The sequence below is a fragment of the Anguilla rostrata genome, chromosome 6 (assembly GCF_018555375.3).
Source record: "Anguilla rostrata isolate EN2019 chromosome 6, ASM1855537v3, whole genome shotgun sequence".
Taxonomy (NCBI): domain Eukaryota; kingdom Metazoa; phylum Chordata; class Actinopteri; order Anguilliformes; family Anguillidae; genus Anguilla; species Anguilla rostrata.
The window spans coordinates 31,206,430-31,231,392 of record NC_057938.1 but is presented as its reverse complement, the minus strand read 5'-3'; the positions used below and the strand labels follow the sequence as shown (position 1 = coordinate 31,231,392).

The following is a 24,963-nucleotide window of genomic DNA, read 5'->3' as shown; positions in this document are numbered from 1 at the left end:
CTCCCATAACTATAAAAAAAAAAAAAAAAAATTTTTTTCTTGTTTCTCCTTAATGTATGCATCATAGTAAAGGCTTTTTATCTACATGTTGTTCAATGGACTTAAGTGGACTTGATCCTGAGTTTGGTTACTCTGTTGTAAGTCGCTCTGGATAAGAGCGTCAGCTAAATGCCTATAATGTAATGTAATGTAATGTAATGTATTGTGGAGTGCTTGTTTGTATTTGATATGTGCAGATCAGCCTGGGTTCTTGCATGTAATCTTTGAATCACCTGCAATAAATCCAGTTGCATCAGACTCTGTGAAGTGTATATTTTGAAAAAGCATTCAACAGTGTGAGGAGAATACCCAGCGCTTCTGGCCCAGGCTGGGGCCTGGTTTTCCCACAAACCGAGAGAAATACAGAAATAACCACTGTGACCACAGGAATACAGAAATAACCACTGTGACCACAGACTCTCAGCCCTTAAAAACATCAATTTCTGTACCTTCTGACCCCTTTCAGACAGAATTCACAAACAACTTCACACGTCCACGCAATGCAAACCACTTCACACATCCACGCAATAAAGGCACAAGCCTTTGCGTTTTCTTCTTCCTGCCTGATTACATCATCACAATGCTCCAAGCCCGCAAACAATATGTCTCCCCATTGGACATTTAGCTACACCAGCCAATCAAAACATAAAACACACACACGCTAAATAGACATATATATTTTTGACCAAGAAAATTCTGGCAACTACTGAGTTGGTAGCTCACTAGTAATGTCGTTGCCTTAAAACTACTAAGGCACGGGATTGAATCCTGCATAAGGCTCAGGCACATTTTAAATTTCTTATGAACGCTTCTTTGCTAACTAATAATCGTCTATTACTTTTAAACTATTGCTTTTGCAACTGTACAATTCTTCTGGATCCTTGTGGACCAAATCTAGCCAGTCTTTCGCCGAACGTATACACTGTATTATAAGGGTGAGACAAAATATCGTTGTATCGAATTTCGTGATACAAAACAATGGCGAAACGATTTGTGGCTCTGTATCGTGTATTGTGAAATTATCACGTGATTAAATAAAAAAAAGATTTTTTTATTTATTTTTATTTTATATTTCATTGTTACTCATTTAACACACGCGGTAGCACTGTTCTATTTTGTAGATGTTTTATCTGCTTTAGCAGCACGTGTTACGAGTTCAGAGGAGATGATGCAAGTAACATGGCGAGTGACATGGCGAGTGGTACATCAAGACCAAGGCCTAGAGAAATTGAGGATGCGCCGCCTCAGTACAAGTTACATTACATCACTGCTCTGCAGGTTGGCTGCACTGTCGGTTGGTGTTGCTACTGTACTCTACAGATTATGAACCGGATACACACTTCCTGTTGTGGGACCGAGACGAACGAGTGGTGCAAGCTTAGTGTTTGTTGGGTGTGGGGTGCGGTGTGTTTGATTTATTTGTTTTTGGGTGTTTGCTTGTTTGGAGTTCTGATATTAGTTCACGTTTTTAAAACACAATATTATAAGCGTCAAAACCTTTGTTGCCATTAAAGGAACAGCGAGGGACTTTTACCCTGCTTTTTTCCTTCGTTAGCACTTGGCTAGCAAGCCAGTTAGTACATTTGGCACACTCGAGTTAACGAGGTTTTTTTGGGGGGGGTTGTTCTGTTCGTCCTCTTGTAAGCAAATCCTAGCTGCCTCCAGTGTTAGCTAAGTCCTAACGTTAACTGTAGTCTATTATAAACTAAGCACTTTACGTTAGAAAGTTAAAGGAGGCTTTTCTCCTCTCCGGTTACTACCGTTAGCTGTCCATCTCGTGTGTTTTCAAGTTGTCTGTAGCATATCATAACTATTGTTACCTATATAGTTGTTAAGTTGTTAAGTACTAACGTTGTTAAGTACTAACGTTAAATATAGTAGTTAGTCTAGTATTATAAACGGATTCCAGATATATTTTGGGTGTATTTTGGCCTGTGACAAAATATTACCTAGCTAGCTAAGTACAAGGGTTTCTTTTCTTTGAGTTACTGGCATTTAGCAAAAGCTAAGTTAGCTGATTATAAATCAGATTGATTGCACACCTGGTCATTCTTTTGTGTACAAACTAAAGGCTTAGATAACATTACCTGGGAATTTAGTTAAAAGAGGATTTTTTCCTCTCCAGTTTCTACTGCTTGCTGTCCGGAGCCACCTAGCATGTTTTTAAGTGTGATGTTGCTGACTCTGTCTCAGCAGAGATAGGGAGAGGTTAAAATGTGGCCAAAACTATGTGAGAGGTGTAGAATGATCGCTCTGCTGGAAAGCGAGTTCCTTGGGATGTTCGTTTGTCACCGTTGTCAGCTTACTGAGCATCTTGAGAGCAAGATTTGTGTTCTCGAAGGCCAACTATCTTGCAGATAGGACCTACCAGGTCACCTGGAAGGGGTCTGCCTCTGCTTCTCATCCACTTGTTACGGGAGTGCCGCAGGGATCTGTACTGGGTCGTCTGCTGTTATCCTTATACACCAGATCTCTTGGTTCAGTCATCAACTCACATGGCTTTTCCTATCATTGTTATGCAGATGACACACAACTCTTCTTTTCTTTCCCCCCCTCGGCCACACAGGTCAATGATAAGATCTCTTCCTGCCTGGCTGACATCTTCACCTGGATTACCAGCCACCATCTGAAGCTCAACCTCAACAAAACTGAGCTGCTCTTCTTCCCGTGCAAGACCTCCTTGCTTTGTGAACTCTCAATCATGGTTGATGGCACCACAGTGACTGCCTCTCACTCTGCCAAGAGCTTGGGGGTGGTCCTGGATGACCAACTGGACCTCAAGGAGCACATCAAGGCAACATCACGGTCCTGCAGATTCCTCCTGTACAACATCAGGAGGATTCGACCATACCTGACGACGCACTCCACCCAGCTGCTCGTCCAGGCTACGGTGACCTCTCGCCTTGATTACTGCAACTCTCTCCTTGCAAACCTGCCAGCTTGTGCCATACAGCCACTACAGATGATTCAGAATGCCGCTGCCCGACTCATCTACAACCTCCCCAAATTCTCCCACGTCACTCCTCTGCTGCGATCACTTCACTGGCTACCGGTCGCTGCCAGGATCCGGTTCAAAGCCCTGACCCTTGCCTACACTGCCGCCAACAGGACAGCTCCCATCTACTTGCAGGACATGACTCAATTCTATGTGCCTGCTCGACCACGCCGCTTTGCGGCAGCAGGGCGCCTTGTAACCCCTCCCACCCGCCCAAAGGGATCACAGGGCTTCTCCACCCTAGCTCCCCAGTGGTGGAACGAACTCCCCGTCCCTCTCCGAACCTCCCCCTCACTATCCATCTTCCGCCGTGGCCTGAAGACTCATCTCTTCAGACTATACCTAGACTAACCACCACCACGCTGTATAAAAAAATAAAAAAAAACCCTTTTTCCTGTCACTTGTTGCATGTTGCCCCATCCCTGCACTTCTTGGTAATTTGTATTTGTAGTGTTCATTGTTCTCGGCTAGAAATAGCTATACAAAATAAGTAATTGTACCTTACTGAACCCGTGTTCAGCAGTTGTCTACGATCATGAAAATGCACTTTTGTACGTCGCTTTGGATAAAAGCGTCTGCCAAATGAATGTAATGTAATGTAATGTAACTGGCTGAACCATCACATAGTTCACAATTGGAATAGTTCCCAGAACTAAATAGTACGTCCTTTAAAGACCTAGGGTGCACGCCTAGGCCGGGAGGGGGGAAGTCTCCAGAGCCGGCAGGGAGAGACAGTTGGGTGACAGTAGGGCGTAAGTGCAGGAAAGGGCTTGCACACCACATAGGGGTGGCATCTCCAGAGGTTGTGGTGTCCAACCAATTCCAGCCCTTGTAAGAATTAGACCTGGCCCTTGACCCTGAGAGTGGGGGGACTGATGAGCCTCAGAGCACCCAGATGGCCACATCCTCCATGAAAAGGGAGTTATTGATAGTGGGGGACTCAATTATTAGAGGGGTAGACAGCATAGTCTGTTCGCGTGACAAGAAGTCTCGCACGGTGTGTTGCCTGCCTGGTGCCCAGGTAGGAGATCTCCTTGAGCGCGTGGACAAGCTCCTGGCCAGAGAAGAAAGGGATCCAGTTGTCATGGTCCACATAGGGACCAATGACATAGGTAAGGGCAGGACAAATTTGTGGAATTAGCAGAGAAGATTAGGAGCAAAACCTCCACGGTACTCAGGACGGAGTGTGGTACAGTGGGTAAGGAACTGCGCTTGTAACCGAAAGGTCGCAGGTTCGAATCCCGGGTAAGGACACTGCCGTTGTACCCTTGAGCAAGGTACTTAACCTGCATTGCTTCAGTATATATCCAGCTGTATAAATGGATACAATGTAAAGTGCTAAGTAAAAGTTGTGTAAGTCGCTCTGGATAAGAGCGTCTGCTAAATGCCTGTAATGTAATGTAATGTAATGTACTCTACTGACTCCATATTCTGCTCCCAGGTCACTGAGGTCATCCGCAAAACAACTCCTCTCAGTCCCCCACTCACATCTTAAAACTAAAGGGGATCAGGCTTTCTCTGTTGCTGCTCCCAGGCTCTGGAACAATCTCCCGTCCCACATTAAGTCCAGTTCCACCATTGATAATTTTAAATCACATTTAAAGACCCACCTTTCTTATCTTGTTTTTAATGCAGTTTGAGGTTGCCCTATGGTTTTCTCCACCCTAAATTTATTTAGTTATTTTTAACATCCTCTCACTGCGTTTTTAATCTGTTGTTGGTCTTATTCAGTCTTTCTTAAATTAATTTTATCCTGTACTTTTATCCTCTTACTCCTTATTCTTTTTATTTTTTATGTTGTATTGTTAATACATGCATTGTATTGTGATGTAATTTTGTTGTGGTTTGTTGTGTTGTATTGTAGTGACTGGAAAGCACTTTGGCGCAACTCATGTTGTTTTTAAATGTGCTATACAAATAAAAGTGACTTGACTTGACACGGTAGTCTTCTCTCGAATTCCACCTGTACCACGTGCAAGCAGAGGGAAGCAGAACTTTATCTGGAGGTTTAACACGTGCCTACAATCCTTCTGTAGGAAAGAGGGGTACAGGTTTATGGGGCACTGGGATTCCTTTGGGAACAGGAGTGAGCTGTACAAACATGATGGGCTGCACCTGAACCGGAGGGGTACCTTTGCACTGGGCCAGCGTATTCTCAGGGTAGCACAGGATTATTTAAACTAGAGACCTGGGGGGCAGGGAGGATAGAGAGTGAAATGGGTAGGGAGGCGCAGACTGCCCAGATGGAAGCTGTCAAGGCTACCTATAATAGTGAAAACATTAATGAAGTCTTTTTAAAGCAAAATTTTAGTAAGGTTGGCTTGTGACGGCGGGGAGTGAGGGAACAGGAGAGGATGTGCAGAAGCAATAGTCTGAAATGTCTTTGTTTAAATGCTAGAAGTATAAAAAACAATTTTTTGGAAATTGAGGCTGATATTAATAGTAAAGGCTATGACATAGTAGGGATTACAGAGACATGGCTGGGGGAAGAGGATGGGGATGAATATAATATAGAAGGGTATAAACTTATTAGGAAGGATAGATCCAGTAAAGAGGGGTGGGCGTGTGGCACTATATGTAAAAGATAATCTTAATGTGCAAGAATTCAAGAAATTGACCAGCTCATGCGTAGTGAGGATATTTGGATTAAGCTCATAGGGGAACATGAGAAGGGGCTTCCGTTATACGATCACGTTATTTTTTATTTGGCAGGATTGTTTTTGTCTGATTCTGATTAGACAAATGTGATTTCAGTGCTAGTTTGTACTTGGAAGGATTGTTTGTTTGTTTGCTGAACAGGTTACCCTGCAGGGTTGGAGTCCTGATCTATGTGGTCACTTCTGGCACGACGATCTTTACTTCACTCTAGTGTGTTTCTTTTGCACCTCTGCACCTTGAACTAATGCACTTGTTGTACGTCGCTCTGGATAAGAGCGTCTGCTAAATGCCTGTAATGTAATGTAAATGTAATGGCTTAACGTAGAACTGTGTTACTGACCACCAGCTTCAGACAGTAATGTGAATACAATGCTCTTTGAAAATATAAAACAAGCTCGCAGAGGAGGTGAGACTATTGTCATGGGTAACTTTAATTACCCCAGTATTAATTGGGAATTGGTGACAGGACAAGGAAAATGGGAGGAGGAATTTTTAGATGTTATAAATGACCTTTTAGCACAGTATGTCAGCCTACAAGAGGGAATTCAATTCTAGATCTGGTGTTATGTAATGACTCTGAGGGAATTTGTAGTATAGAAGTAAGGGAACCACTTGGGACAAGTGATCATTTCAAAATTTGGTTTGATGTATTTTGGCAAACTAAGAGGGCCCCATCTAACTCCAGGATTTTAAATTTCAGGCGTGCCAACTTTAAAAAGATGTGATCAGAATTAAGTGAGGTAGACTGGGTGCAACGTCTTGATTGCAGGACTGTAAATGAAAAGTGGGGCAGGTTCAAAAGGGTTATACTTGATGCACAGTGTAAATTCATTACAAATGTGCAGAAAAGTAAGTTGAAAAAGTAGTCTCCACAGTGAATGAATGAAGCTATACAGAAGAGTTTGAGGAAAAAGAATAAACTGTTTAAGATAATAGAATAAAAATAAAAATAATAGTACTGACAGTAATAAGGCTGAATATTGTAGTATGCGTGCTAAGGTTAAAAAAGAACTAAGGGTAGCCAAAAGGCTCTATCAAAGGCAAATTGCAGAAGATGCTAAAAGTAATCCTAAGCGTTTCTTTCAATACTGTAGTAGGAAAATGAAAGTTAAAGAGGAGGTTAAGGGCATTAAAAATAATGACGGAGCACTGCTTTATAAGAATAAGCATATTGCTGATGCCCTAAATGGCTACTTTGTTGAGAGTTTCACCAGAGAAGAGGTTACTAATAGGCCAGAAGGCATATTCAATACTCAGAATGTCTTGGCAGATATTCAGATAGGGGATATAAAAGTATTAGATAAATTACATATACTAAAGACAAATAAAGCATCAGGCCCTGATGGCATATACCCAAGGACACTAAAGGAGTTAAGTGAGATCATTTTTAAACCACTGGCAAGTATTTTTAGACAGTCTTTAGAAACTGGAGAAATACCGAATGACTGGAAACAGGGTATTGTAATACCAATATATAAGAAAGGGGACCATACTGATCCAGGAAACTACAGGCCAGCCAGTTTAACTTGCATCACATGTAAAATACTTATACAAACTGATAACCATCAGTTAAGTGAATTGCATTCAAATGAAATTGAAATAATTTATTTTGTATATTGTAACATATGTTTTCATTTTCAAGTATTTACAGAAACTTATGTTGCGATGTAAAACACTATCAATTATGAATAAAACCAAGTTTCTGTTCATGATTTCCATTTTTATTTAATAATTAAATAATTGAATCAGCTTATATAGGCACACATCATATAGGCCTAATGAAAAAAAAAAGTATTCAATTGAAAAATTATCTAGGAATGTAGGCCTTTGTTAACTAGAGGTTTAGCTGAATTATTACCTGAAGCTCCTTGGTGGCTAATGTCAAAATCATAATTGCACAATGTGCAAATCGGACGTTTTGAGGGGCGGAGGCACGGCCATTGCTCCTGATATTTTGCGAGGAACTTCTGGGGGGCATGGACTCGCTTCTTTTTAGTAGGTCTGCTTCTCTCTCTGTCTCTCCTTGTTAGTATCCTCGTCATCTGACGTCATGATTCTTTTCTAACTGCAAGGCTGTTCGGGTGACTGGCTGCAATAATAGGAATTATTTGCTATGTTAGCAGTCTATAGTCAAACACCTTTGCAATGGTCACTTTGCTCCAACAGAGCGTGCGCGATTCAAAGTTTGAACACGGAGTCTCCGTAGCGTTTGAGCTACTGCAGCTAAATTACTCCATCAGTTATTCACACGTCTCCTAATGAGGCTATATCATATGCGAGCTACTGCTACGGCTAACTATATACACAAATTTATCTCATTACGATATACCCCTTGAAATGCATCATCTCGTAAAGTTACCGAACATGTTTTAACGTTTTATATGTTAAAATTGCGGTCACATTTTTGTTTTGGTTAATTATTACTCCCCACTTCCCATTTTACCTCAGCAATGCAGCGTTAGGCCTCGGTGGATAATAAAGTACCGCTGCGTATCAGTGGATGTTGAGTGGGTCATGGAGGGGTTACAGAACCACAAGTACAAGGTCGTAGCATCTGGTTCAATCTGAGGGATGTAGTTTAAATATTGAATAAATATACGGTATTGTTTTGTATTATTTGATTGTTTTCCGTAATTAAATTACAATAATATATATATATATATTTTTTTTTTTGCGTAGTTTCAGCTGGCATTTCGTACCTGCGTATTTTGACCAAGAATTGCGTGGTTGGTACACAAAATGCATGCAGGTTGGCAGGTCTGGAACTACAGGAAATTATTCAAGTTGATTTCGTTTAGCAAAACGAGGGGGCATAAATGGAAACTGGCAAAGGGTAAATTTCACACAGACATTAGGAAATATTTTTTCATACAGAGAGTGGTCAATGTGTGGAATAGTTTGCCTGGACATGTAGTGGAGGCAGAAACACGGGGGTATTCAAGGTCCAGCTTGATACAGTGTTAGATACTATCTAGTTTTTAGGTAAACTAAGCATTAAGTACAGTTTAGTGGTAGGAATAGACGAGCAATGTTGGGTTGAATGGCCTGTTCTCGTCTTACGTTATGTTATGTTAAGTCACTCGTGGCAATTTTTTGGCTTTCCAATTAATCACAAATGATGAATCGAGAGTCATCGACAAACAGCACAAAATTTGTAAACGGTGCAAGACGATGCTGCCACATACTGACAAAAATACAACGAACATGATGGCACACATGCATTGACATCACAGCGACAAATTAGCTGGGGCACAACCGGCAACAAAGGTTTTGTGACAACGATAAGACCAAGAGGACAGATGACATTGCAACAATACAAGAAATAACTAAGTGCATCGGTATGTACATGGCACACGATTTCCATTGTCGAAAACGCAGGGTTTAAAAATCTCGTTCATAAATTGGAGCCAAGGTACAACATGCCGACTCGATTGCACTTCAGCAGAAGGGTAATTCCGGACCTTTACTCTGATGTAAAAAATGATGTTGTTGCTGCCATAAACGGGGCTGATTCAATCGCTCTGACAACTGATGGGTGGACTTCAAGAGCTACTGAGAGCTATGTAACAATCATGGCCCATATCATGGCACCAAACTGGGAGAATTACAAGCTTTGTACTCCAGACTAGACCTCTATACGAATCCTACATTCTACTATACGCATCAACATTCGGGAGGTATTGAGATCCGCCAGTGATGATTGGGGGCTTGAGAGACCGACCCACCTGACTGTCGTTCTGACAGACAATGCACGCAACATGGACATCGCTGTGACAGTGGGTTCGGGCCGCACATTAAGTGTTTCGCGCACACACTTAATTTAGCAACCCAAAAGGCCTTGCAGGTACCCCGCGTCAGTCGCATCCTCGGTCGAGTGAGGCGAATCGCATCATTTTTTCACAGAAGTTCCACTGCCCCAGCTGCCTTGAATGCCAAGCATGACCTGTTGGGAGTGCCAAAGCACAAGCTCATCATGGATGTAACCACTCTTTGGAACAGTTCGTACGACATGCTCGACCGATACTTGGAACAGCAAACGGCCGTCACTGCAGCTCGGATGAGCCCGGAGGTGAGGAGCAATGCACGAGACATCAACACATTAGATATTTCTGACATCACCGTTGCAGAGGATTTAGTAAAGTTACTGAAACCACTGAAGATGGCTACCACAGTTCTCTGCGATGAAAAGCTGCCCACGGTGTCATTGATTATACCCATGAAAACGATGATTGAACAGTCCATGGCACCAGATGCAAACGACTCGCAAATTCTCGCAAACGTCAAGAGCGCCATCCTCAAGGATATTTCAGGAAGGTATGCAGATGCTTATGAATCACTTTTAGAGAGGACTGCATTGGATCCAAGATTTCCATCGCTACAACAACTAGACGAGCAGCACCACGAGTTAGTGTTTGACAGACTCAAGAAGAAAGCTGTCGAACTACAAAAAAAGCAGGTAGGCTGCCCGTAAATTCAATTTTAATTGCAATCCATATAGCAGCGGCGACTGGTGAGCTGCAAAAATTGGTGGGGCCACAAAACTTTCCTTTAAACTACTCATTGATCTCAAACCGTTTTAAAGGAGTAACAAGGTGGTTGAACGTGACACTTCCCAGTTGTCTTTAGGCAACAACAAAACAAATGTGCATAATAATTTTATTATTCAGTCATTTCAATGTACTTTAAAACGTATTTTTCTAAGCCTAAATTTCCCACTATAAAAGTTCACCCGAACCGTCTGGGCGTGGTAATGAGAACTGTCAGTTAGCTATGATTGACAGACCGTGCCCCGTTACCATAGCAACCCCCATGATACGCGCTCTTTCTGGGAGACTTTTCACAAGCTAGCTAGCTTAGTAGTATATCAAGTATCAATAGATAGCTAAGGTAAGGACATTGACTTATATCCAATTATAATTTTTGCTATCTAGCTAGCCAAGTTAAGATAAAAGCACAACTATTACGTCCTCATAAAAGCAAACTAGCTAGCTAACGTTATCGATAACATTGCCTTATGAAAGTAAACTACCTAGCTAGCTAACGTTAGCTAGCTAGCTAAATGAATATAACCAGAAATAATCTAATAGTCCTTAAAAGGCACTCTAATTTAAGTGAACCTAACGTTAGTCAAATATTTGCATTGTCTTGCCTGTAAGCCAGCGGCGCAAACTACGGGTCTCGAGTTATCCATGGGTTTACGGGGCGTGGAAAGGGGAGTGGTTACTGTGTTCGTGACGCACCAAGTTGACAACTTTCTCAACCGGTTGAAAATAGGACGATAAATTAAAAACGCATATTTCGCCAAATACACAGAACGGACATATTTAATACTTTACTCATTGTGTTTCTTCAATGCCTCTTGTGCAAATAGCACATAAAACCGTACTCCTTTAATTAATTTTCAGTGATTAACAAGCATGCAAACGATCTAACTAATCAATTGGAAAGTGACACACAGCTTCTTCGCATTGTGTTAGGGAGATTAAATGATAAATGCGATTTAGAAAAATCTGTTTTAATCACTAAGCAGCGGCGGAAACTTCCCTTGATATTCCTTGAGTATCAATCCACAAAATAGGCTACTCAATACTATCATATATAGCCAGCTCTCCCCAAATAGGCAGTTTTAGCGAGTAGCCTAGGCCTTATAGCCTACATTTATTTTCATTTGCAGTACGAAATTGTGCACATTTTAAATCAACATTATTTGCGGATACATGCACTTCTTTCTCCACACTCGTGTTCATGGCAAATATCTGCAATGCGTAGATTGTAAACAATCTTGAAGTGCAGGGTTTGTTTTTGCTGGTTATTCTGAAAGCTAACACTGTAGATAACAGACTGGTACATCTTGTTTGTTAAGTGTAGACTACTTGGTGATTAAAACCGATTTTTAACGGATAAATTGAATTTATGATTTAATCCCCCTAACATGGTATGAAGATGCTGTGTGTTAGGCTACTTTGATTAGTCCGATCATTGGCACGCTTGATAATAAAGGAAAATTAATGAAAACAGGTTGAGATCAATGATTAGTTTAAAGGGAAGTTTTGCACCCCACCAATTTTCAGCTCGGCTTGCTGCTGAATGGCTGTCTTGGCTGTCAACACCCAGTAGGTAACAGTAGTTATGTTTTTCCAAAGCGCTTTACAATTGATGCCTCTCATTCACCCATTCACACACACACTCACACTAACGGTGAAAGGCTGCCATGCAAGGTACCAATCAGCTCGTTGGGAGCAATTAGGGGTTAGGTGTCTTGCTCAGGGATACTGCGACACGCCCAGGGCGGGCCTCGAACCGGCAATCCTCCGACTGCCAGTCAACCGCTCTTACCTCCTGAGCTATGCGCTCCTATACAAATTTTACTGTCAATAAGTAGGTGTTTATAACTTTATTCCCTTATGCAAAAAGATTTGCCACCATTGCAAGTTCTCTGTCGAAGGCTTGTTGGTAAAACGCTTGTCTTTGGGACCATTGGGGCCCAGGATCGAATCTTTCCTCAGGCAAGTCTGTAATCTCTTATGCAAGCTTTTTTCTTTACTAATATTTCATAAAGAACATCTTATTCATGAACATTTAACTAAGTACGTGTTTATAACTTTATTCCATTATGAATAAAATTACATCCTAATTATATCAATATTCAATGCATATATTTTACGAAAGCCACGAACGAGGAGCCATTTTTATATCGTTCTATTACCAACCACATCACAGTCATGGTTAGCGTGCTTACTTTGTACACTAGTCTGTGATCATGTTTAACTTAATCTACAAGCCCATTCTGTATCATTCCATTAAATAATTTGTGGTCATTTCTTCGGTAATACTTTTATTTTCTGACATGCAAAGATTGCTGGGAAATATGTACAGCGTAAACTGTAAGGTTAGCTAGCTAGCTGAGAAACAAAGCAGAGAAGTCCTTGCTACAACTAAGGGTATGCCTTATAAACCCTATAAACACAAAACGTGGATCTCAGAAAAAAAACATCCATGAAGAAAGAAAAACACAGGGCCAGGTTACTATGACAATTTAGGAAACACTGGGTAGTAGCATTGCTTTGGATTACAGCATGTTTAATTTGTGTTAGCTAAGATAGCTAATATTGTGTATTGTAACTTGGCATAATTTTGATATTAGTACTTTTAATGGCAGGCCTAGATTTTGGAAGTCTAAATGACTTCGTGTTTTGTATGCGTGAGTAACTTGGCATTTTTGTATGTTGAAAATGATGTTTTTCTTCAGATTGTACATAAATGCACAAGGAGCACACTAAATGAGCACTGGCTGGAATTATGAGCCACATGCACAGTTACTTTAAATAAATCCTGACCATTAGTAGATCTATAGGTAAGCCACAGTCTATCACTATAAATAACCAGAATAAAGGGAATGTGTATTATGCTAGAATGAAATAACCTTGCACAGGTGTTCCTGTTTATTTTATTTTTTTAATGCCACAGTTTTCACACCCAGCAAATGGTAGTATATGTGCCTAGGGAGTAGCAATGGGGATAACCAGAAGAAACGTGGTCATCACAGCCCTGCAGTAGAAAGCTGATCGCTGAAGTAGACTCATAGCCACACTCAAAGACTCATAGCCTAGACCAGGGGTGGCCAACCCCGGTCCTGGGGAGCCGCAGGGTCTGCAGGTTTTTGTTTTCACCATAAATACAACAACCACTTAGACAAAATAAACCAGGTGAGGTGAGTTAACTGTGTAATCAACTGCTTTAATTGATCAATTAAGTGCCGAGTAAAAACAAAAGCCAGCAGACCCTGCGGCTCTCCAGGACCTGGGTTGGCCACCCCTGGCCTAGACTGTCCAGCTCAGTTTGCTGGCTGATGCATTTAGTATGCAAAATGTTGAAAATGTGTTTTTTCAGATATTTCTACAAGGTGAAACCAAAATATATAAAAGTATCCTTTACTAAAAGCTGAGAATCTACACTTCAACCACATGTGAAAGTTTTATTATGCTCAGAGCCAAATCAATAAAAAAAATGTCTTTATTCCTAACATTAGGGGACTGTGTGTATATTCACACACACATATAATGGGATCAGCCCGTAACACCAGGCACACAGTACAATAAAGTTTCAAAATTTTTAACACTGCTAGAACTTTATCTGAGCCTATGACAAGCATGCATTGGCAGAAGTAGACTCTGTAAAACTGCAGGAGCCAAGTACCACCAAAATCCTTTATGACCTAAGAATTTGGCCACAATGTGGAAATTTTGTCTTGAGGCTGTTTGATTAAAAGGTGGAATGAAACATGTTGAAGCTTGCTAGCTAGTTAGCAATACAATTTACAATAGTACACATTTCAGCACATTTTTTGGAGATAACTAGTGTCGATGTATCTTGTCTTGGGTTTGGCTGACATTTTTCAGCGATCGGTGCTGCTGCCCTCCAATGTCACTTCAGTCTACCTTGCTAATGTATTCCTGTATCCGCACAATAGGGCGGCCATTTGTAGTGCATGATGTAACGGAATACTACGGATACTGTCTGTGATCCCCACCTTACACAAGGGCAGTAGAACCTTGTCAAAAGGGCCCCAGAGAGCACACACTACGCTAGTTAGCTGGCAAGCTAATACTGCGAGTTTGGTCAACGCCCCCTTCGCCTAGTTTGGGAGGCTGGGGGGAGGCATCTCCTAATTCAAATGACCTGCTCATTGTATTTCTTCAAAAATGAGAAAGGGTCAAGGTGTATGTCATAGTTATGTCTACTTTCACCAAATTCTTGCCTTTTGCTGCCAATATTTCTGTGTGGAGAAGGGCTCTGGCCAGCCACAACAAAAGACAACTAAGCCTTGGTTAAGTTAAATAGGGTTAATGTTGTTTTGTGGAGGAATTCTTCTTTATTATTTTTGCAGGGCAGAATTGCTCCTAAATACAGATAAGAGTTTGTAGGGAATGTACATTTATATATGCATACATTTGTATGTTGGTTCAGCTGCAACCCTAGTTCATTGTGAAACTAATTCATCTCTTTTTCTGATAATTTAACTTTTTACAGTCAAAAAGCCAAAAAAAACAAAACAAAAAAAAATCTCTTAGTCTGGCTAATTCATTATTTTATTCAAAAAACATTGAAGCAGGAACTTTGGTTCACAAACACCCAAGATGGTCATGTGATTGGGTTCCCATCTCCCAAGTGTGACTGCAGTTAGCGATACTTTTCAGGGGTTTTATTTATTTATTTTTTACTGGACATAACATTTACTGACAGTTTGATACCACATTCTAACAGGGCATTTCTCATTCGGACTTGGCAACCAAAAAGAAAGGGAGGTCTCTGTAGGGCACATTTGATGCTACAGCAGGTGCTACCTGCTAAAAAGGCCACATAAATGCTAGCCTCTCAACCGACCTAGGTGTGTAACTGTCTGCAGTATCGGACAGACAGTGAAGCACTTTCGATGAAACACCAGAATGGGATAGGGTGTGGGACAATACTTTCTCATCATCAAGAAACCTGGCACAAAGTATCCATTACAAACTCAAACACAAAGTTCATACCACACAACTCAAGCAGTACCACATGAGACTGGCCAAGGTCGCAGCATGTACAATTTGTAAGTATTGGAACCACTTTACACATGTTTTGGGAATGCCCGGTAATTTCTAATTTCTGGACAGAAGTGTTAAAGAGGATGTCCTGGATTATTGGGACTTTAGTCCCCCTTTTGGCAGCACTCTGTCTTTTAAAAAGCTTGTGCCTATCTAATCATGACCGTAGACTTGTATTAGCAGCTAAGAATTCTTAAAGCATGGCTATCTCCAGTCTTACAAACAGCTGGCTGTCATACATTCAAGCAACAGCGGCCTTTGAAAGAGCCTCTGCAAGATTACATGGAGCAACTTGGAACAGCCTGCTATCAAAAAGCTGTTGTGACAATTTATGTAAAGTGTTGTAAGCATGTGGGTTATGTTTTTAAGGGGTATGTTGGTATGTATGTACACTTAAGCACTGCAATCCCAGGCATTTTTTTGTATTTTTCCTTTTGTTTTCTGAAAATAAAAATAAAAAATAAAAAATCCATGTAAGCAGTATTGTGGATACAGCATTAAGGCATCAGTATAGAATCTACAAGGTCATTGTCAATGTCAAGGTCACTGTGCACACCAACTACAGTACTGGACCTTTTCCACAGCAGGCGCCATTATTCCACCATAACTTTATCTGGCACAGCTCCATTTCATTACATTCATTTCGCAGATGCTCTTATCCAGTGCATCTTACAATCGATGATAACGTAAGTGCATTCTCCTGATTTACATGAACAATAGACCTGCTTAACCACATTTGCAGACCTGTGAGTATAGATGCAACATCACTAAAGCTGTACTAACCTAACCAGGTACCAAGACATCAATCATGAACACTGAGCTTCCTCACCTTGCAGCTGTCAAACACCACCATGCAGTGAGGGTCTTTACTGGTTGGGGAGGAGGCAGAGGGGTCCACCTCCGGTGCTACAATGATAGGCTCCTCCTGGTCCCAGAAGGAGTACTGGCAGAACACAAAGTTGGAGAGGTACCTAGGAAGCCCTGTGGCCTGGAGGATCTTAACCTGAAACAGAGACAATAGGACAGGTTACTACGGGTGATAAACACAACAGGTGCACATGCAGTGTCTCTCACACACTCAAACACACTCACTGATGTAGGCGACAAAGTAGCATAATGGATACGGACCTGGTCTTGTAACTTAAACATCACAGGTTTGATTCCCAGGTAGGACTGCCATTGTACCCTGGAGCAAGGTACTTAACCTGCATTGCTTCAGCATATATCCAGCTTTATTAATGGATACTATGTAAATGTTGACAATGTCTATGTAAAAAGTTGTCTAAGTTGCTCTGAATAAAAGCATCTGCTAAATGCCAGTAATGTAATACTGTACTCATTAGGGTCCAACAATATTGTGAATTCTTTCAATATCAATATATTGATGAAAAATATCTAAATTGAATATGTTCAATATTTTCTCATTTTATAACTATGGCATGTAACCATTTGTATACTGGAAATAAAACAGTACATTGTTTGGTAACAATTCACTTTATTATTCTTTTGCCATTATGTCCACCTTCCACTTTTTCAGTTACCAGTAAAGTTGAAAAAATAGTACTGCGACATTTGATAAAACAGGGATTCCTGCCTGGGAAAATGAAGTGCAGACTTAAGTACATTTTCTGCACTAGACTCAAAATCATATCCTGATTCATATCCCAGAGTTTCCCCCAGAAAAGTTGTTGCCCGGTGGCAAGTGTCTTTTTTGACAGGGGCCCGGCGCGGGCCAGAAACAGACTGATGGCAGCATTAAGGTAGGGCACTATAGTTTCTGTGATAACAGAATCACGGACGGAATTTAGAATTTTAAAAAGCTATAACACAGATTCCATAGGGCCCTACATCAAGTCAGTGCTAAAAGCTGACTGGAGATTTGAAAATATGAATACGTAATGTGAATGTTGTTATAAATAAGTCATTTATTCAACACACATTTAAAAAAATCAACAACTATTTACAGCATAGCAGTCTTACAAAGAATCTGACAACAATGTACAGTCTTGGAATGCTGTGTTTTCAACAACAACAAAAGAAATTAAATTAAATGAAAATAAATAATATCAAAGTTTTTGCACTCTACAAAAAACTTGAAAAAAGTCCTGATTGGTCACTGATTCTTACAGCCTTGGAATGCTGGGCACATTTCAACAACAACAAAAGAAATTAAATTAAAATAAATGATAAAGGTTTTTGCACTCTACAAAAAACTTGTATTCAAGTCCTGATTGGCTACTGAATCTTACAACGAGCCTTGGAATGCTGGGCACATATAAACATTTAAAAAACTGTCTAAGGTTTTTTGGCTTTTATAGTAGGCCACCTTTCCTCCTTGACATTATCCATAAATGGCACCAAGGAAGTATCTGTGTTATTGACTGTTTGGCTAGCTAGCTAAGTTAGCTACATAACCACATTTTCATAAAATTTTTCCCGACCGTGAAAACTGCCTGACTTGTTTACATTTTGGACAGATGTGGCTCCTGAGTAAATCTATCGTTGGTCCGTAGCAGCACTTTAGACACAAGCAATATCGAAAAAATCCTGAAATTTCTTCTTACCGTGAAGAGTGCCTCAACCGTACCGTTTTTTCTCCAAAGATGGTATTTCTAGATATAGCCTAATTTTGCCGCTGTGTTAACACATTTCTTTGCCGGTCAGGCACTCTTCACCGTAAGAACTTTTTTTTTAGGATTTTTCCGATATTACTTGTGTCGAAAGTGCTGGGATGGAAACAACGATGGATTTACTCTGTAGCCACATCTGTCCAAAATGTAAACAAGTCAGGCAGTTTTCATGGTCGGGAAAATTATTAATAAACAAGTTGAGTCGTTATTTCGTTGGCGATTAATAAGTCATGCAATGTCACAATATTTCGAACGTTACATTCATGCTACTAGTTTAACGTTACCTACACACTGCTTAAGTTAATATAAAAAGAATGTACTTACCGACGAGATGAAGTTATAACACAGTTTGTAACGAGGTTAGTTAGCCTACTAAATAAGAATTGGTGGCTTGCTAGGTAACGTTAGCTTGTGATAGCTGGAAGTGTGTTGAATGCAGAGACTGTAAAAAGGTTGAATGTCACTACGCACAATGAGGGTGAAGAGCACTGATCTCAGACCTGCTGTTTTCCGATTGCGTTCACGTTTTAACCAACAGATGTCGCTGGTGAGCTTTTCAACCGAGCCGCCCCACTGTAACTGTAGTTTAAAAACATCTTTAAAATACATTAAAAAAAAAAAAAAATTCCCTGATGCTTAGGCCCGGTGGGGGGTCAACTTAGGCCCAGCGGGCCACCGGGCTTACAATACACTGGCGGAAACCATGTATCCTAAACCAATAAGTCTAACACACCTTCTGAAAATTGACTGATTGATAGGAAGTACCCTCAGTGATTTCCTCAGAGAAAAAACATACCCTCCTGGTGGCCTATAAAATACTTTGGCTACGTTAATCATACACTCAGGTTAAGCTGTGCTTTGTTGTAAATTACGCTATGTGTGATTGTTTTATTCTGATCATAAGAACAAATAATACTATTAATGAGTAGTTGCTGATCATTGTCACTGAGGCAATTGTATTTTGATGGCGCCATCCGTTGGTAGGGGAGGGAGAAATTTTTTTTGTTCTTCCTATTCAATCATTGCACCCTGCAGCCGCCTGCCCGGGTCGCCCCCTCCTCTCTCCTAATCACACACGACGATGCACACAGCGCACACAGTCACCGTCAATCATCCCCTTTTCAGAGGGAGTGTCAAGTGCGCATTATCGCATCGTTGACGTCACGTCATGCCCGTCCTCTTCAGATTAGACGAGATAGCTAGCTAAGCCCACCTATTAAGTGACTGTAATTAACGTTATATCATAAAAAACAACAATGAAACGAACAAAGTTGTCAGGGGCAGAGGGGAGAAAACAGAGAACGGAAGAGGAGGAGAAAAGAGCCCAATATAAAGGTGAGTTTGTACAGTTGCTAAATTTTGATGAATACTGACTTTTTGTTTGTCATCAAAAGGTAGCTAACATTATATCAGCTAGCAAGCAAAATTATTTTATGCTAAATTGTCCTTGGCATTTTCTGTGCACTATATGTAAGGAATAAACCACGACGGGCTATCCTGTTATTGGAAAATAATGTACGACAGGGGTGGTGATGCGGCCGAGGCGAAGCCGTTAATTTTATATTTACTGATTTTTATCGATTTAATCAGCTGAAAGTGAAATATTCTTCCATGGGCGTTTTGGGCATATTATTTTACCGTTGTCAAGCAAAACTCTGGTTGGTAGTTCTATTTGGACCGTTGTTATGCAAAAACTCTGGTTGGTAGTTCCATTGGCACCGTTGTTAAGCAAAAACCTCTGGTCGTCAATTCTATGAAATGAATGACGACCAGAGGTTTTTCAATGATTCTAAATTGATAGAATCAATTTTCAATGATTCTATCAAGAAAAAATAGTTCCTTCTCGTTTTATACCATACAATTAGCACCAATTTTGGTCATTTTTGTCATTACATTATTTAATAAAACTGCATGAAACCATAAGTCAATCAAATTCATCTCCCAAGCACTGTCTTGCTTTTTAAATGGTGTGGTCACGCAGTGTAGACGTAACGACCCTCTGAAACGGGTTTTGAATGCCAGCTAGCTTTATGATCGGTTCTCCGTCACTTGTCACTGAGCCAATATAAAAATTATTGGTTTTAGGTCATGGCATGCTTGTTATCCCGGCTAGCTAATTAGCTAGCTAGGCATTGAATTGTATTCAAAACAGCGATTAATATAAATGCAATCGTTCACAAACATACAGATGAAAATGCGCCCCATAGCCATGAGTTAAATGCGGAACACCTATTCTGCATGTTTTCAACGAACAAAAATACCAAGTTATGCGGACGGAGGACAGAGTGTAGCACAGTGGGTAAGGAACTGGGCTTGTAACCGAAAGGTCGCAGGGTCGATTCCCGGTTAGGACACTACCGTTGTACCCTTGAGCAAGGTACTTAACCGAAATTGCTTCAGTATATATCCAGCTGTATAAATAGATACAATGTAAAATGCTATGTAAAAAGTTGTGTACGTCGCTCTGGATAAGAGCGTCTGCTAAATGTCTGTAATGTAATGTAATGTTATGCATACATACAAAGCACTGTCAATAAATCATTTATTAAAACTAGCAAAATCGAGGCCTGCCATTGAAAGCATTGCAATCAAAATGAAGCCAAGGTGCAACAAACAATATTGGCTGTAGTAGCTCACACAAATCAAACAAGCTCTAATCGAAATCAATTCTTCCCAATATTTCCTAATTATTTCAAGTAACATGGCCCTGTGTTTTTTCATCTAATCATCTTAACAAAAAGTGGTCATTGTGTCACATCAAAGTGTCAAATAACAAGAATAGCCTCATGGAAGAAGACATCATTTAAATCATATGTGTCAAACTCAAGGCCCGCGGGCCACATCCGGCCCGGCATACAATTATATTCGGCCCGCGAGATCATTTTATATAGATCTATTATTATTGTTATTAATGGACCAGCGATATGAAGCGCTGATAACACACAAACTACAGATCCCATAATGCAGCGCAACAGCTGCCTTGCCCAACGATAGGTTACACGGGAACATTCCCGCGTCAATCAACTGTTTACAACCCTACTGTAAAGTCAAAGCTAGCCCCTAACAATGGCGAAAAGAAAAGTTGATTCTGAAAACAGAGCCTTTCAAAACCGATGGGAGGCTGAGTATATGTTTATTGACATTGCCGGTAAACCCGTGTGCCTTATTTGTGGAGGAAATGTGGCTGTAATTAAGGAATTTAATCTAAGACGGCACTTCGAGGCAAAACACCAGGATAAGCTGAAAAACCTGAGTGCAGAGCAGAAGCTACAGAAAGTAGAAGAGTTAAAAAAGAATCTGAAATCTCAGCAGACGTTTTTCACCAGAGCGAAATCACAGAGTGAAGCTGCTGTGAAAGCAAGCTTTATTGTGGCAGAAGAGATAGCCAAATCAGGCCAGCCATTTACTGAGGGAGAGTTTCTGAAGAGCTGCAAGATGAAGGTGTGCGATGTCTTGTGTCCAGACAACAGGCAGATATTGGCAAATGTAAGCCTGAGTAGAAATACGGTTGCTGATCGGGTTTGTGAGATGGCCACTGATTTAAGAACACAGTTGATGGAAAGAAGCAAAGACTTTATTGCATACTGTCTTGCTGTGGATGAAAGTACTGACATGACGGACACTGCACAGCTAGCCATCTTCATCCGTGGAGTGGACTCCAGTTTGTGCGTTACAGAGGAAATTAGACATTCAATCGATGCACGGGACAACGACAGGAAAAGACATTTTTGAAAACGTATGTCAAAGTGTAACCGACATGAAACTGCCCTGGGACAAACTGATTGGACTTACAACAGATGGAGCACCGGCGATGTGCGGTGAAAAAAATGGGCTAGTGGGGAGGATGCGGGTAAAGATGCAGGAGGAGAACTGTACTGGTGAGTTGAAAGCATATCACTGCATCATACATCAGGAAACGCTGTGTGGTAAAGTGTTAAAAATGGAACATTTAATGAGCACTGTAACGCAAACCGTAAACTTTATCCGAGCTAACGGTTTAAATCACCGGCAATTTCAGTCTTTTATGCGAGAAATAGATTCAGAGTTTGCCGACATTCCTTATCATACAGTTGGTGCGTCGAGGAAAAGTTTTTGAGCTACACAAGGAAATTTGTCAGTTCATGGACAGTAAAGGAAAAGACTCCACAGTTTTGCGGGATGAGAAGTGGAAATGTGAGTTGGCGTTTCTAGTTGACATAACTCATCTCAACGTCTTGAACCTTCAGCTCCAGGGACGTGACCGCATGATCACTGACATGTATGATGCAGTGAAGGCATTTCAAGTGAAGCTGCTCTTATGGGAGACACAAATGCACCAGTGCAACTTGCCTCACTTTCCCTGTTGCCAAGTAATGTTGAACCAAGTCGGTGCAACGATGTTCCCTAATGCGCACTTTGCTGACAAACTGAGCGCACTTCGCACTGAGTTCTTACGGCGCTTTGGAGACTTTGAAGCACAAAAAAGGAATTTTGAGCTGCTTCGCAACCCATTTGCCGTCGACGTGGAAACTGCACCTGTACAGATTCAGATGGAGCTGATAGAGCTGCAGTGTAATGGGACACTAAAGGCAAAGTATGACACTGCAGGGCCCGCACAGTTTATTCGCTCCATTCCTGAAGCAATGCCTCAGCTCCGTCTACATGTGGCTCGAACCTTGTGCATGTTTGGTAGCACATATGTGTGAGAAGCTGTTCTCAGCGATGAAGATTAACAAAACAGCACACAGGAGTCGTCTCACTGATGAACACCTGCAGTCCATCCTGAGAATCTCCACAACACAGAATCTTACACCAAACCTAAACAAACTTGTTGCCAAGAAAAGATGCCAAGCATCCAGCTCTGACAAAACAGCATAAGAGCAAAGAAAACTGAATGTTTTGATTTGTTATTTTTATTTTTTGCTGAAAAGCACAAATTTTATTTATATTTCCAGAGTTTTTTGGACCATGCTCATATTTTGAATTTGTATAATTTTGACAAGAGATATTTTTATGGAGAGCAAAGTATTTTAAGTTATATAAAGTTTAAATTAATTTATTCTATAATAATATTCCTGTCTGTTTTTATTCATATTTATGTTCAAAAAACATTTAGTTTTAGCGTGTTCAATAAATGTTTATCCTGTTCGGCCCGCGACCTAAAGTGTGCTTTGAGTTTTGGCCCCCTGTGCAATTGAGTTTGACACCCCTGATTTAAATGAATGTTTTAAACAACTAATGAAAACAAAGGATATATACAAGTTCTTGTATATTTGTAAGTTAAAATAAATACAGATTGTAAAATACATTAAGTACATACACTGAACAAAAATATAAATGCAACACATCAATTTCAAAGATTTTATTGAGTTCAAAGGTAATAAACGTAAACCAGTCAACTGAAATTGATTAATTAAGCATCTATCTATTGATTTCATGTGATTGGGGATACAGATATGGATTTGTTAGTCACAGATTTCCCAAAAAAGAAGATACCATGAAATAAACAGGATACCGATCAGTATCTTGTGTGATCACCATTTGCCTCAGGCAACGCAACACATCTCCTTTGCACTGAATTGATCAAATTGTTGATTGTAGCCTGTGGAATATTGTCCCACAATTAAACCAAGTAACAAGGTTAGTAGTGACACTCTTGACTTACGCTGTGTTCTAGTATGGCGTGCCCAGCAAATCCAACATGGTGCCCGAAGGTGTATTAACTTATTTTTAAAGGTACATAATTCTATGAAGACTGCCAAAATGGTATTTCTCAGGCCACCCCTGTTGACACACACTCACACACAGACACACACAGACACACGCACACACGCAGGCCCACACACACAAAAACACACGGCTACACCCCAGACAGTTCCTTCTCTGTGGCTTATCTCCAGGCTATGATGACTAGAGGCTGACCAATATATCGGTTTGGCCGATATATCGGCCATTATTTGACTTTTTTGACGACATTGGGATCGGCAGTTATGCCGCCGATGTGTCCCGATTTTTTAATAAGTATAATAAACAAAAAAACACTGATTATTTATCTGTACTTGTCTGTTCGAACGTTGTAATTGCTATTTACTAGAATTATCCAGTTGAGGGAGCTCTAATACAAGTGTGAACTGCAGCAGCTGACGCGCTACTTCTCTAATAAGACGTTTGTCACTCGTGCCTCATCCAATATTCTCTACTGCAAGACTTGTCTGCACAGATTTGATTGCTGCAATAAAGGTATGTATATTTAGTGAAAGCTTTTCATTAAATTTGTTTATATGACCACTCTGTTTATCAATCCTCATTATCAGGCGAGCGAGCTAGCTAACATATTTGGTTCACTTTAGCAAGCTATCTGGCTAACAAGCCTTTATGAAGTGGCACATAAGCAACGTAGGATCTACATTTCCAGAGGACATCGCTGTATTCTCAAATAAATAACGAGCCAAAATAAAATGGTGATTGAATGCATCACACATTTGTTTCTTTATCTGAGATAATGATATTAGCTACTATAAGATGCTGTGTCAATAACCAACACGTTATTGCAGGCGAGTGTGTCATCTAGTCAAGCGTCATCGTCGCAAGCTAACCAGACAGTAAAAACGCAGATAAAACACTTCTAACATGGATCATTTTAAGCCATGTTATCTAGCTTTGTCGTGATAACATGAGAGAAGGATTGCTGTTGGAGAAGTGAATCAACCAACAGTTAGTGCGGGTAACCAGCATGAAAGCGCATTGTAGTTTTTTCACGTATTTCATCCGGTCAATTTAATTTTATCAACTTTACACTTGATTCACACTTTAGCTCAGCCTAGATAATGTTTACTTTTGAGATCATGTAGTAGAAATAAACATAAAAATATGAATCATTTAACTTACTGAGATAATATATAAGAAATAATGAGGCTGTGTCAATAGCTAAGCGTTATTGCGGCGAGTGTGTCATCTAGTCCACTTAGAGCGCATTGTGATATTCAACACCAGAAATTCTCATGGACAGGGAAGCCTGTAGTCTACTCTTTGAGATCATGAGAGAATAATCTAAGAAAATATAATTAATGTACTGAGA

The 24,963-nt window shown here is 40.5% G+C and overlaps 1 protein-coding gene across 5 annotated transcripts in view; it reads right to left on the bottom strand.

The window, feature by feature from the left end:
- The window catches only part of kif13bb (kinesin family member 13Bb), a 217,059-nt gene that overhangs the window by 51,713 nt on the left and 140,383 nt on the right, over positions 1-24,963 (bottom strand). For all 5 annotated transcript variants that reach the window (XM_064341045.1, XM_064341047.1, XM_064341044.1 and 2 more), the window contains exon 23: positions 16,106-16,279. In XM_064341045.1, the coding sequence (XP_064197115.1) occupies positions 16,106-16,279 (174 nt within the window). The remainder of the gene's footprint in view (positions 1-16,105; positions 16,280-24,963) is intronic.